Consider the following 15,927-nt stretch of genomic DNA (forward strand, 5'->3'; position numbering starts at 1 on the left):
GCATAAAGCTTGGCATGTAGGAGCTTCAGTGATACCTATCAATGATTGTGGTAAAAACAACCTGTCAACCAAACGATCATATTTCCTTGAATGGAATAAATATTGCGAAGGTAACATATGTCCTTGAAATAATTCCTGCTTTTCATCTTTGGCTTCATATTACAGCGACACTTGTATTCCGATTACCTTTTAAAAAGACTATGTGCCTTGTACAACCGTTTTAAATTCCTCCCAAGCGTTTTTGAACGTTCAAACTAAGCTTAATTGATATTTGTTTGGCAACGGCTTTATGAAATATATTGAGTAAATTACCCAACAGGAACATAGTACTCTGTATGTATCCAGTAATTGACTTGTAAACGTTTATAGCACCTATTGTCTTTATCGACTGTGTACAGTGAGATTTGGACAAGAAAAGAAACCCAGCCTCTCCAAAACGCCGCTAGTTCCGAACAGGAAACTGTGCGAAATAAAGGACATCAGAGCAGAATTGTGGACCCTGAGGAAGAGGTGTAGATGCTCAAGTGAAGCAGAGAAAGAAGGTATAGTGCAGCTTAGAGAACAGGCTGAAAGCAGTCTCAAACACCAGGACATTGTTGGCACAACAAACAAAGGTAGAGAAGGTTTGGGAACCAGCCATAAGCAGCGTTGGGAGAAATCTGATAATGTTGAGAAGAGAACAATGGTTCAGGGAGAAGTTTGAAGAGCAGAAGAGGAGGCACTGTCAGCAAAGGCGGTTCAACTTAGACCTCCGGGAAATTGGACAAAGTGGAATGTACCCGAGAGAAAGATCACATGGCAGGAGCTGTGGAGGTATGAGCCTCTTCAACTGAGTTTCCTACTAAGATCCGTGTATGATATGTTGCCCACTCCACCCAATTTGAAGCAGAGAAAGTTATCACAAGACCCTACCTGCTCGCTTTGTGAGGCTCGCTGTGGCATATATTATCTTCTTGCCCAACAGCCTTGGCGCGATGCTGGTATACATGGCGCCACTACTAGGTTCTAAGAGAAATGGCAAACACTTTCGAAAATGAGAGGAGGGAAGAGAGACCTCTGAAACAGACAAGCCGCCAGTTTATCAGCTTTGTGAGAGAAGGGGAGAACAGGCCAAAAACAACCATGTGTTGGGGCATACAAGAGTCTCAGAACTGGGATATGTTGGTTGACCTGGGAAAAAGTTAAAATCCTCCGAGGAAGTGGCCACCCCTCGGCCAGAAATAGTTATTTGGCCCAGGTCTCCAAAGCTGGTTGTATTGTTAGAGGTAACAGTACCCTCGGAAGAGAGACGTGAGGAGGCATACGAGCTGAAGAGTGGAGAATACCAAGACTTGGTAAATGCATGTAGAGAGAGGGGGTGGAAGACGTGGATCTTCCAAGTGGAAGTTGGATGTAGAGGCCATCACAGTCAGTGTGGAAAATGCTGGTAGGTTTTTTTTAAGGGAAAAAAAATACAAATTAATCTGGAATATAAAACAATGCAAATCTTGTATTGTTCTAAATTTTATTTGTCTCTTTTAAAACAAATACAAATATAACGAATTATAATTAGAAATGCTCTCACAAGCCCCACAAAAAAGGGTGACACAGGTTCAAAATGTCAGTATTTCAAGGGCCCAACACTGCTCTTACTTGCGACATCTGCAATCAAACCTCAGGTGCACAACCAGCATGTCTTCAATATGACATTTTCACCACTCTTGATGGGTTTCAAAGCTCTCAGATATCGTCCATTCCCTGGATCTATTGGAACACTGTATTTCTCTGTGATGAAATCTGGAATAAAATATAAAATGCAAACAAACATGGAAACAAACACTAACTAGACTGGGAAGAGAGTGTGTGTATGTTGGTGGGGGTGGGGGGTGGGGGGGGGAGTGGGGTATACGGTTTGACTGACTTCATACATGTACATACAAAGAAGGGACACATTTATGTAAGGTACACTATTTATATAATAACTCTATGTATTAGTAAGTTTAAGTTTTACTAAGTTAAAATGCTAAAACACTGAACTATTTTATAATAAGGTAAAGCTGACAATAAAGTTAAATACCATACTGTATGTCCATTTTGGTAAGGTAGGATCCAGGACAGGCTTCAGATAGTACTTCACATTCAACTGGCCTCCTTACAGCTGAAGAGAATTATCAAATGAACAAGGAGCATAAATGAAACTTTACTTATATAACATCAACTTTTTAAAGCATCCTAAAACATGTCTTGGACATCAAAAATCAGTTAAAAAAAGCAATTACCATTTTCTGATGTCTGACCAAGTAAACAATTTTTATTTCCTGATATTAAGATTTTACAAACTTATTTTCACAAACCTCTGTAGGTCACAATGCAGGAAACACTTCTTTTTTTGTTAACCTTTTGAGATTCTTGACTGTTTTTATTTCACCTTGGCTGTTGGCAGTGGAAGCTTGACAGGTCTCACATCATGTTTTTTTCTTTCTTAAAAAAAGTATAAATACATGCACAAAAATTGAAAACACAACAATCCACAGCCTTAATTATCTTTAAATAAAAACAAATGTAGCAGCATTTTATATTTATTAATTCTAAGTTTATGTCACTCACAGTTTCTTAAAAGGTCAATCAATACAATAAACCAAGTATTATTTGATAAATAATTTACAGTATAATTCATTCTAGATACATTTACATATATTCTAAAGATTGAATGGACACAGCAGAAACAATGACTCACTGTCTAAAATGTACATGTATCTTTAAACCTACCAATGATGAAATTCACTGTAAATTCTATTATAACTCCTTTTCACAGCTACAAAATGTAGGCTTGCATGTCAACATTAAAATACTTGATATTCCAGTATAAATAAAAGCACAATCTTAATAATCTAGTCACTTATACATCACAAAACAAAGTTGAAGTCAGTTGATTTTGGCGCACACAGTTAATCTTTAAACTTCTTGCCTTGACCTCTTACTGGTCAGTTTTCTCAGTAATTAGATAAGAGACGGCTGGTATTTATCACAACAAGGTATCCTGTGTTTATTCTAAAAATGCCCAGAGTTGAGAAAAACTTGTTGTATATTTGCACCAATGAAACATTATTAGTCCTCATTGAATTATAATTAAGATTGAAAATATTGAACATAATAAAACTACATTAACACCATGTAAGTTATTCAAAAATCTGAAACCAAATAAATCATATTTATTCTTACAGTATAAACTAGTTTAACATATTCTATTAAACATTTTGATAGCATAAATAGTGTTTTTTCAGGATTTTTATTTAATTTTGGTGGAAAAATGATTTCATAAAAATGTTTAAATCAAATCAAATAAATATCATTTACATGGTTTCAAATTAAAGCAACAAATTGAAGAGAATAAAACTATACAATTTAAAAAAATTGTCAATTTCAGACTGTTGAATCTTTATAGACATTATTAGTCTTCAATGTTATGATTTCATTCTAAATAATTTAAAATTCCGGCTGTTATGATTGGCTTGAGAAGACCAAGTGCACAATTTTGCTCCACAATAATGTTCAGTAAAATATGCCTAGATCTAGCTTTAAAACGAATCTCGTGAAATCTTCACAAAAAAGCTAAATCCAAATTTTGTAGAAAAATGACTTAATGTCGCAGATATGAAATGATAACTAATTTTATTCATACCCCAGTTTTTCTAACCCCCCCCCCCCTTAGTGCTTAGTGAGATCAACACCACGTCCTAGTGATTATCTCAATCTCGGATGACATCATGAAAAAAATTCAGGTATGTGGAAAAAATCATGACACCTCGAATGATAGATACATACTTAGTATCTGTTATGCTTAAATTAATAAAAAAATATGTTCATGTTATTTTGATTCAAATCGTAATCTTTGAGTTATGAGTGGGCCAAAAGTGTTCCTCTTATGCAACAGTCACTTGTAACCATGCCCCCTCCCCCTTTAGGAAATAGCGGGGACTTTGACTTTTAGTCCAACCAATCCCAGGTAAAACTCCCGGCCTGCGGGGACAAACTGCCGGTAAAAACAGTTTATGTCCCCCGCATTCCCTGGTATACACCAACATCTAGTTTCAGAAACCACCATGCTTATTTTCTTCCCCATTCATTTGAATTTCCTACAGGAATGAATGTTTAGCTGATGCTGATTGGCTTAGATTATTCGTTGCACGAAGCTTTCTGCCTGACCTGCAATGGGCTGATAAGCCTAGGATGTGAAACACCTGGACTCATGATGAGGGAAATAATTTTTGAACATGTAGCAATAATAAACTTTTAAGCTGACAGTTTACTTTCTGTTCATTGGTATATAAATGTTAATTGGTATAAATTTATATCTTTCTACTATTAATATAAATATTTATTTTATATAAGAATAGTACAATAAAAAACAGCTACATGTATGTTGCAGGAAAGTCAGGATTTAACTTTTGAAGGTCTCCTTAGCTACCAGCATAAACCAGGAACTTCGTTTTGTTACTGAACTTTTGAGAATGTACATTCTCAATTCCTGCTAATTCCTTACTTTCAGGATAGTTTGAATGTAGAATTCCTGGTGTTTCCTGATAAATTCCTGGTAATCTTATTTGCTCAAAGAAAAGTCCTCGAGTATCCTGGAATTGTTGTGGTCTTTGTCTGTAGTTAACCAAGAGATCCTGGTATGCCTGGAATACCAGGATACATACTCCAGGAATCATGAGATTCTCAGGAAATTTCAAGAATTTTTGTAAGACCATGATGAATTTTTGCACGAAAGTCACTTGTTCATAACTCCATTATATCGTAAATATAAATTATTAACATTATGCCTGTGACAAATTCAAAAGAGTGATAGTTTACTTACACATATAAGGGTGAAGAATGTTACAATCATACATGATTACCATTATATACACTAATTTTCTAAGATAACATTATTTCGCCTGAATGCCCACTCCTCTTTTTAAATAAAAATAATTTGAAAATGTTTTACTGCTAACGCCTGCTTCAATTTTTACGATGCCTGTCCATCAAAATGAAATAAAATTAGTTTGGTCTTTTTATTTTAAGCAAATGGCAATTAGGGTATTCATTTTATAGAAATGTTTCAGCAACTGTTTTTTCCATGTTGTCAAGGACAATATTCAAAAGGTTTCTTTCTGTGGTATACGTTAATAGCGTTGTAATTTATCCACATGATACATGTAGTTACAGAATGGCTACACCCATTATATGTGTTACTGTACCAATATGGGAGTTAGAGTGTAGACGAAAACAAAGAAAACTCTCTAAATAACATGTTTCTGTATTATCTGATGCAACATTGAACATTGTTTTTATAGTTTTTGCATTTAATGAAAAAGTGTGTGGTTTATACTGTGAAATGAAGCATTAATTTGCTTTGGCTCTATTACTGGTTATTAATTTTTTGCAGATAATTCAGAAGTTACCTTTACAACTGCCCTTCACCAATAAAAGTGACAAAATGGAATATTGTTTTACGTATTTGAAATGTGTGTTGTTGTTTTTTCCATTTCAGAGTGTAAATGTGATTGTGATTGGCATAGAATTCTGTGGCCAGCCCTCTCCTTTTCCTCTATTTTTGCATTGATAATCTCGACTTCATTCGTAAAACAAGCTGGTAAATATGATCATATTTTATATTATTTTATGAGCATTAAGTAGTACAATGTACTTGTTACAAATTGAATCCAGTTGGAATAGATCAGTGTAACAGCATTTCCTTCCTAGTCTTCTTTAAACAAAGCCAAACTATTAAAAGTCCATTGTTTCTAAGTTTTAAACAATTTTAATTTGGAACTCGGGGTAGCCAGATTTAGCTACCGTGATGACCACAAAGTGGTCAAAGGTAAGCTTTTTCAATTACCTTTTGTCAGTTGTCGGTTGTCCACTATTAGTTTGCTACCTCTCTAGCATCCACATTTTCAACCAATCTTATTGAAATACTGACACCCTGTATATTGCCATATGCATGATATCGACCATGGTCGAGTATGGGTCAAATCGGATCTGTAGTTTTTGCCCTTAATTTATCAATATGAAAGCTACTGGCCATAAGATCAAAATCAGGATTAATTGTTACATGTTCACTGTCAGATGTGTCCTAACTGTGTCTGGAGCTGATATAAAGTTATTTTAATACTTTCATTTTATTATTCAATGTGATGCATGTACACATAGGGCTTAATGATAAACCCAATTTAAAAACTGTCCTCTCCTGACATACATTGTAGTATTATAACTATGTTTAAAAATACAATCTGAAAGACCATGTGTTGTGAACTGTGAGGGAAATAGCATTATTTTACTTGTCTATAACTTTTTAAAAGACTCATATTGTAACAAACAAGATACCATGAATAACATATAATAAGACACATTTTGAAAGAAATGTTCACCTTCAAACCATGAGGGATCCTGATTATATCCAGCAAAACAATAAGAATCATCAAAACTCCATGGCTGTGTTTACATCAAGAAAACCGCCTGAACATTTGAAATCCACTGAACTTATTGGCTACTAAGAGCCCTGATTCTCTGAATACTCAAATATTTTCTACTTGACCTTAGATTAGCTGATAAGCCCAGGCAATGTGTACTGTGAGAAATGTCTTAGTCAATAAACTAACATAGCATGCTGATGAAATACTTGTTATCTCTAAAGAATACAAAACTGAATTAATGTTCATGTTTTACTGTAGCAAAGTGAATAATGGTCAAGGAAGAACAATTAACATCAATATGTTAAAAAATGGGTGTTTTCTTTTGTGTTTTCTTAAACTAATCATGAACATATAATAACAATGATAATAATAATAAAAAAAATTATTACAGAAATAATAATAATTAAAAACAATTATGAAAAAAAATAATAAAAATAATAATAATAATAAAGAAAAATTCTAATCACACCATTTTAACATAAAAGTTATTAAGACAAAAATGAAAGACCTATTTACATCAAAGAAAAATGTATGCCGATTCGGTATTATTGATAATTTGCTGTTTTCTGAGAAAAAAATGTTGTTCTTATTTGGTCAAACATAAGATATAATTACTTTTGGAAATGACTTGATAACCTAACTCTAGCAGCAAATTTCAATAACTATTTAAGTTCAAATTCTGTCTCTTAAATTTTCTAAGTCCATTTTAAAATTCTGTCTCATTTTTCTGCCTCATCTTTTTTCAAAGAACTAAAATTCTGTCTCTTAAAAATACAAAGGACAAAAAATCTGTCTGATACATAAATCTGCACAGAAATAAAAACCTGGTTCAGTATTATTCTGCCCAGAAAATGATTATTTTTCTAGGCAGATTCTGCGTCAGATTCTGTGTCTGTGTCTGTTCTGTACAGAAAACAGGAATTCTGTCTTCAATCTGCCCAGACTTGGTACAGATTCTGTACAGAATTGGCTCAGAATTTTCATACAGGAACCTTCATAATAGGTACGTGTGTGACGTCACGAGTGATGTCATTGAAAAAGTTTTACATTAAGCTCGATAAGGGCCGCAACATAACTCGACAGTTGCATTGTTTCGACGCCATTTTGTTCAGTGTTCAGTCGATTGGAAAGTGTTGTTGTTTTAGAAATTTACTGGATTACTTGGATTATTTACACACAATAGCTATCGGGTAATCGATTAATTACTGATGTATTCCTAATTTAACATTCGTATGTTTTGTAATTTAAACCGAACAAAAAGTTAAAATGTTCTTGATAAAAAGGACAGCATCTTCAGGGAATCATGTCAATTTAAGTCGTTTGTTCTGAATAAAATCGACAGAAATAACTAAAGTTGTGAAGAGTTTAAGGTTGTAAACTAAATTTAAAGCAAATAAAAAGTCAAAACAACTGCAGAAAGTACTGTCTAGTAAGTCACCTCAGCTTGCCAGGAAATGACAATTTAGAAGAAAATATGTAAGTTAAATATGTTTTGTGCAAAAGTTTGCATCGCGGACCCACTGTGGGTCTGAAACCAGGTCGCTCAGCTGCCGTTGTTATGATGCGGGCCCTGAAAGCGCTTATGTAAAACAAACAGCCGGTCATTAACGGCACGTGAATATACTGAATAATGTACGTTTTCTACTGATAACGCCCGGGTTTTTGCGTTTTAACAAACCACGATAATGGCCGAAAACACACATTTTATGCAATAATATCATTTTGGGTACATACATTGAGATATACAACACATCTGAATATATGTAATGATTTTGATATACAAGAATAAAGACGGTATGTAACTCAAACTTACCAGATTTCACGGTCGAGTCCAGTTGTTTTCAATCCATTTTTAATGTACCATGAAAAAAGGAGTCAATGGGCCGAATTCAGAACAATCACTCTCACTCACACTCAATTAGTTAATCCTCTGTGATCACATAACGGTCGAGATATTTTCGAGTGAAAGGTATATATCCGTATTCACAGGTGTGAGTGAGACTCAAGTGTTTTGTGTGAGTGTGACATTTGTGAGTGCTCGGCGAGGCCACTTGAACAGCCCTCGAGGATTGGTTGTGAATACGAATTGAATGAGTGTGAGTGATAAAAGTACATGACAAGTAGAAAAGATGAATTCTATCAGATATTTGGAACAAATAAGGGACATACTCCTTCCCAGACAATATTTAAGACACCTGTAAAATCCATTGAAGTACATGTACTTCAATAACGTGCACTTGGTCATCTATTAAAAATCAAATTTTCAAAAGGATGGGCCATTCATATATTGGTTTAGCTTTGTTATGGTCTTGAACGTCCAGCAAATTTTTACTTCAAACATTTTTATATGAGTTTTCTTTTAAAACAATGCTAAAATAATTGTTTTTCTATGCAAAATACATTACGCTGGAGCGATTTTTTTCCCGCAAAAAGTCGATCAAGCAGTCCAACGGCCTAGCGGCGTGAAGTTTGCGGTCTAAAATTCCCCAAAACTCAATCCAGCAGCCCAGAAAAAGGGGGAAATGCTGATATTCGCTAAAGAATGTTGAATGATAAATAAATAAGAAACATTTAAATTATCATTGTTTTAGAAAAGAACGCATATAAAACGCTTTGGAATAGGAATCAATTTTAGGCCGCTATTGACATGAGGCAGCTAGGCCGCCAACCCGCTAACTTGACGCCGCTAGGCCATTTCAGAACCTGGTCAAGGAATTGATATGTTGTTTTTTTCCAGCCTACATTCAGTTGGATTATTATTATTTTTATTATTATTATTATCATTATCGTTATTTTCATCCATTTCCCCTACATTATTTCAGTTGTTTTTCACCCGAGGTGTAATTTCCGCATTGTTTTATGTTAACATCACCATAGTCAAACACATAATCCGATATGATCATGTAAACATACATGTATATATAGTGTATTGGTCACTTGATGAAGTGGAGTGTTAGCGTGGCGTGTGAATACGAACAGATCACTTGAGTGTCACTCCCCTTATTCCACGTCCCTAATTCTCATCTTTTTCTGCAGTCGGAAACCGTACAGTAAATTCAAATCTTCAATGTGTCCCCGTGTAAACAGCACTTCAGACAGAGACATTTTGGTGGTTATATGCTTCTGAAGATAGGTGATACAGTTCTATTACGAAATACCACAAAAAGACAAACGTACGATTTGAGGAACTACCGTATCAGTGTTCAAATTTAAAATCACTTTAGAATTTCGTATAAAGCAGCCATTTCCCGGACAAGCGCTCAGATGATGGCCTTGACATGTACAAATTAATGTAAACATAAACATCTTTGTACCGGCTCAAACGTGAGCTACATTTTAAGCAAGGTTGGGTCCAGCGCTCTTGTTTGCAGCTTTCCTAGCTACTCAGCAATCTCCATTGAGCGTATTCAGCTTGGTTTGGATGTGTATCAGATTCAAGGCCATCATCTTGTCAGGAAAATGGCTGCTTCATACTTAATTTAAATGCTAATTTAAATGCTAAAATGTGAATTAAAATTTGAAGACAGATACGGTTGTAATAAAGTATTAATGTAACCCTTTAAACCAGATATTTGAAATTTGTTTTGATCACTATTGTATCATTTGTCCTTTAAGAAAAGGTAGTCTTACTTTTTCATGTTTTCACATAATTCAGGGCAAAAAGAGAAATATATATTTATAATTTTGTATTCCATTCATTATTGTATACTTGTACAGAACATTTCATTAAAGCTAAGTATAATATGTCAACGTGCACCATTAATAATTTAACAAAAATGTTGTGTATATTAACATAGGTCTAACATTATTGATAAAAAGTAGTAAAATCATAATAATTTAGAATAATGATAGTTGAGGTAAAAATAAACTTTTATGTAGACTGTATTGTATGAACCAAAATAAAATTTTAACAATCATTTACAATTTTAAATGCATTTAAGACACTATTTTTATACTGAAAATGAGTCATTTGTACAATAAATTATATAAATTCACTGTTTCTATCATTGTGATAAATTCAACACAGAATTCGGAAATCTCCGGGCATTTTCATAGAAAACAATTTCAGATGTAGGCCGTAACATCAGTAGAAGTAGTTCGCAAAATTTGAATTTAATAATCTCATTAATTAAATGTAGTACTTTAGCTTATATTAATTTTGTAGATCTAAGTTTAAATTTATTGCCAGTGAAGTTGATTATTGCAAACATAATTAAGATCCCCAAGAGTTTTGTCATTAAGTTTAACTGCTAAATTGAAATTTCTACTTGATCTACTTGCAGCATAGTTAAAGTGTACTGATTTCTGACATTGTTAACCGTCCATACGAGGTTGTATACATACGTCCGAGGTTGTTTTCGTTAAAAATGGCTGAGGAGGTCAGATGTTAAAGAATATTTTTATGAGATGGACTCATCCTAAGTTTGGCATAATGATTATCCTAGGGCATAATACTCCGAATGTAATTGGGTAAGACAGAAAGGCTGACACCTCAAATGCTTATGCTGATGGTCATGGCCTGATGATGGGCTGATTCCTCAGATGACTCGCCATTTCAAACTCCCCTTGTCTTGTAATATTCAGCCCAATTCGGTTTTGAGCACAAGCCCTGATAGACTTAAAGCCCACCCCATTGTCATTTTAAAACATATCATTGTATAGTGTTGAATATGCCTATTTCCAGGTCCTAAAGCAAAGAAATTGCTAATAAATTACTTGGGGAAGCAAGCCCCTCGTTACATGATTGTTTGGGTAGTTGTCAGTTATGCGTACAGCGTTATTGCAGTATGCTTCTTTGACTACCAAGGTATGTGAGTCATCTTTGTTAAATTTTGTAAAAAAAGTCTCTATTAAAGTTATTCATGCCTATTACATAACTATTATCTTGGACTCTATTTATTTTATTCAAACCTTTTCCCATAATTCTATCTCAAATTTGATTTGAGCTGTGTTGCCCATGTTGCATTTAATTACATTGAATATATAACAACATATAAATATATAAAATTATATAACAAAAGAATATGTGATGGTTAAACCATATTGCCGTTTTGCATTTAGCCCAATTGTTATAAAATTATTAGGAAAAAATATAGAAACTTAATTATTATCTTTCTTCCTTTACAGTTTGCAAAAACGACTGTTGTGAAGCAGGTATGGCTTACTTTTGCAAATAAATCATTGCTTTAGAGCTTCATTTTCTTCTTTTTAAGAAAAAAAATTGTTGTTGTTTTTTTGCATAAAATTTATTGCTTTGTTCTCGAGGAAAGTGTTCACTTTAAAACATGTCATTAAAGAATGTATATATATATTATTGCGCGGGTGCATCAGCACAAGCGCATATATTGGTTGTGTTTAAACTATCTCTGGTGCAATGGGATTGCGCAAGCGGCGTTTTAATCGTCTTGATCACACATACGCCGTTTCTTACCGTCAGCTCTCAGATATTTCCGTATCAGTTCGTCACTAGACTGGTTCTTGTTCGAGTTTGCAATAGAATATTAAGATTTGTTATCTACTAATATGTGAAGCTGTAAAAATTAACGCATTTTAAAATCAGAGATTTTTGTTGAAATAACATTTAAAAAGGAAATTGTCATCAATACACAGTCGTTGATCGTACTTTTCTGTTTATATTAAATTATTTTTACATAAATAAACAAATCACGAATGTGCACAATGTATCTTAACAATAATGTTAGAAGATCGGGGAACCAGTCTATTTATCTCAATGAACGTTATTGACCCGGATCAGATGTAAGGGTCTAGATCATGAGACTAGGGATATCGAAGTCAACATCCACAGAAGGTAAGTAGAAATATATTGTGAAGAAGCCATTGATCCTACTATATTATCAAAAACGCATTCTGCTCCAGTACATGGCTACGTTCATCACACAGGCTGCAGTTGCATTAACGTGACCCACCCGATGGCCACTCCCCTTGTTCAATTAGTCAAAACAAATATTTCAAGACCAAGATTATTTGGAACATGATCATCTATAACAAAACTCTAAATATCAAACAAAAATTAAAAGATTATTTTTTCCAAAAAATACTAATATTCTAATTAAAGGTTGACATGTTAAAACTGTACTCACACTCTCACAGATTTACCGTTTTTTCATTTTTTTTTGTCTTGGAATTAGCAATTTTTTGCAAAAATATCTGCAAACAAGTGATAAAAGACTGCTCACGAAAGATCAGGTCGCAGATTTTGATATTTCCGATCAAAAATTCATGTTTTGTTGTTTTTAAAAGCGTTACTAACCGTTTAAGAAAAATGCATAAAACATCAATTTTTGAAGTTAATTATAAAAAATTGTCAGCAGTCTTATATCACTGGTTTCAGTGCATTTTCGCATGAATTGGCTCGTTCCAAGACAAAAAAAAGTTGAACCTGTGAGAGTGCAGCTTTTAGACCCTCATCTGGACCGTTGTGTTTTGATAAAGCTTGTAACTAACTTATTTTTTAACCAATTGTCTCCAAACATCTTGCATATTTTTTAGAATATAAAGTTTCATAAAATGAACAGCTTCAATACATTTCCATCAACAAAAGTGATATTTTAAAACCCAAACTCCAAAAAACCTAGGTAGGCAATTCCTTATCACATTCAGAATTTGTGTTTTTAACACAGTCTCGTTTGTTTCATCAATTTAAACAAATGAGAAAGCATGCAACCTGCATCGTGGGGCAACCACACTACTTTTTTCGTTACACTTCATACATACTGTGGGACAATTGACTGACAAAAATCTCGTTTTAATGAATATGCATGAGGCAGGTGAGACAACTCTTCTTCCAATGAATTCGCATGTTACACTCGAATATTGTTCAATATCTTAACAGTGTCAGTAACCTCCGTGGCCGTGTGGTCTTGACTACTGCCTAATATTATTGTAATGAGAAGGCGGACCTGGTTTTCAACCGTCAAGTATTTGGCACTTTGCGGAACCAATGAAGCTTCATTAATTATTCCTGATAACGAGATTTTCTTAGCCAAATTGCCTTTGGTACACAACGAATCATAGCATAATGTGTATCAGGGGGTTTTAACGATGGTAACCTAGGGCAATACATAAAACAAATGGTAACATCCAACTCGCTGATAGAAATAATTGCCGAATCGCAACTATGTAGGTGTTCTTATATCAGTATCCGAATTTAGGACAGTTGAGGTTGAAAACAATTTAACCTTATACTGACCTGGTAGCAATTTTGGAATATATTTTGCATGTGAGTATGTTTTTACCTTTTGTTGTATTGCCTGCGACAGTTTTCATGCCCTGTCATTTGTTTTATTAGAAGACACTTATCGATGGAAGGATATGCAGACTTTATCCACTAAGAAGTCTGCTAAGATCAAGGTCTGAGACCAGTTATCACAACTCTTTTTTCCTTCTTCACATTCTACTTTAAACCAAACTCAATTAACTTCTTTATACAATCTCCTGCTATCTCTAACATTTACACTGGGAAACTCATATACATATTCATATTTACGGCTGTAAAATCAACTGGAAAAAAATCCTCATATTGTTTAAAAAACTTCACTATTTCAAATGCATAGAACACATGATCAGCATCAAGTGTAAATGTTTGTAACATATATGCTTTCCTCTGTCACACAGAAAAAGGCAATGAGTTCATATTCCAAACTATTTATACAGTTTGCACTTCAATCCTTCAAAACTGTCTTGCATTTCCATCAATATACATTCCATGGACAATAGGAAATGCTTGACAGCCATCATATTATAATTCATAAACTATGCTTAACAGTTAGCCACATCTTAAAATTAATATTACAGTTAAACAACAGCTCAAAGGTCACAAAGCACATTTTATTATAATTCTTCAAATCGATTGTCTAAATGAAATGTATATTTATATTTATCATCCTACATTTTAGTTTCTACCACAAGCGTCGTCACATCTTGAACAGATGGAGCTTCATCTTGAAGATGAAGACTTTGCAGAAGACAGCACTAACAGTATTGGTGCCAGGCCTAAGGAGTTCCAAGTAATGGGCATTACTTTATCATGAATATCAGTGCAATACAAAACCAGGTTTGTTCTCCTTCTTAGTGTTCTGTTAACTTTATGATTTCAGAACAATAGCCAGCATTTATCATAAACAGAAAATCCAAAATCTTCTGCATTTTGTGTTGTTATGTAACATAGCGATGGCACCATTTAAAAATGTCGAACTTACTTTTTTGTACTTTTTCAGGAGATACAAAAAACAATATAAAATGTCATATACAATGACATGTAGGTTCGGGTTTTTCTGCAACTTCTTCTGACCAGTAAACTCAATTTCTATTGGCTGTTAAGTCCGGTGTTTTTTTAGAAAAGGCGGCAAACTAAAATATGTAAAAAGATGAAAACCCCGAAATAGCAAAAAATGTAGGTTCGGCTTTTTTAAATGGTGCCATCGATAGGTAAAGCTAGGTAAATCCTTTGGTAAGTTTCTAACTACAATTTCCAATATCATTGCTTTTAGGATTAACATTCAACCCTTAATAAAACCAAAAAATACGGATGTTTCGATGCATTTTAAATTAATAATTAATTGTATTTATAATTATTCACAAATTCAAATAATGTAATTTTTAAATTCTACATTTTTTACATTATTTCACAATTTATTCTTTTTTTACATCATTATTTAGATTTTATTTTGCACAAAATGCATCACCTATAAACAAACCCTCATAAAATCACTTGACTCAATAGCTAAATTAATGAATGATATCATTACTTGTATATAAATACTAAAAATCATACTTATTATTTCGCGATTCATGCATCGATCTTTGATTTGCATAACCTGATTCACAATTGAGATCAAATTGCAAATGGCCTGGCAATTCAAATCACTAATAAAGCGTATTATGATATCAACCCTAATACCTAACAACTTCACCTCAGTTGCATGTTTAGAGTTGTTATGTTCCTCATGTATCTTGTTATCAAATCTTCAGTGCTACATTCACTTATCATGATATACAACAATTTTCTTTCATATCTTTTTAGAGTGTCGCAACAAGAAAATGGACCTTGACAAATGTCATCTATGTAAGGGTCAGTCCCTTACAAAAGTGGCGTACTATTGCACAGCTGAGTCTGTTATCAAACGCAACAGTGGGTATAAAATGCGGAAACTGTTTCAACCTGAACTTAACTCCTCGTCACAATGCCTGAACTGAAAGCAATCGGTGAAGATCCTGCACTTCACTTCTACCTTACTAGCTCCTCCCTATAAACGCCAGAGGAAAGTTTGAAAATGGAAAACTTGTCACTTGTTTTAATGGAACAACCTGCCTCAACGTCTTGGCTGACACTGCATCAAGTTAACATTATATAAACACTCTTTATGGGATCTAATATTTGTATAATAGTGTACCTTTCAACAAAACTTCTGCACTATGTTAACAATAGGTTTCTTAAAATACCAACATCACCCTTACCTGTATTTGT

The 15,927-nt window shown here is 33.8% G+C and overlaps 1 protein-coding gene across 1 annotated transcript in view; it reads left to right on the forward strand.

Moving 5' to 3' along the window:
- The window catches only part of LOC128233385 (uncharacterized), a 35,528-nt gene that overhangs the window by 11,921 nt on the left and 7,680 nt on the right, over positions 1-15,927 (forward strand). Inside the window, exons 4-6 of the mRNA XM_052947039.1 lie at positions 5,516-5,617; positions 11,125-11,247; positions 11,568-11,594. Of these exons, the coding sequence (XP_052802999.1) occupies positions 5,516-5,617; positions 11,125-11,247; positions 11,568-11,594 (252 nt within the window). The remainder of the gene's footprint in view (positions 1-5,515; positions 5,618-11,124; positions 11,248-11,567; positions 11,595-15,927) is intronic.

Source organism: Mya arenaria, chromosome 5 (assembly GCF_026914265.1).
Source record: "Mya arenaria isolate MELC-2E11 chromosome 5, ASM2691426v1".
Classification (NCBI taxonomy): Eukaryota; Metazoa; Mollusca; class Bivalvia; order Myida; family Myidae; genus Mya; species Mya arenaria.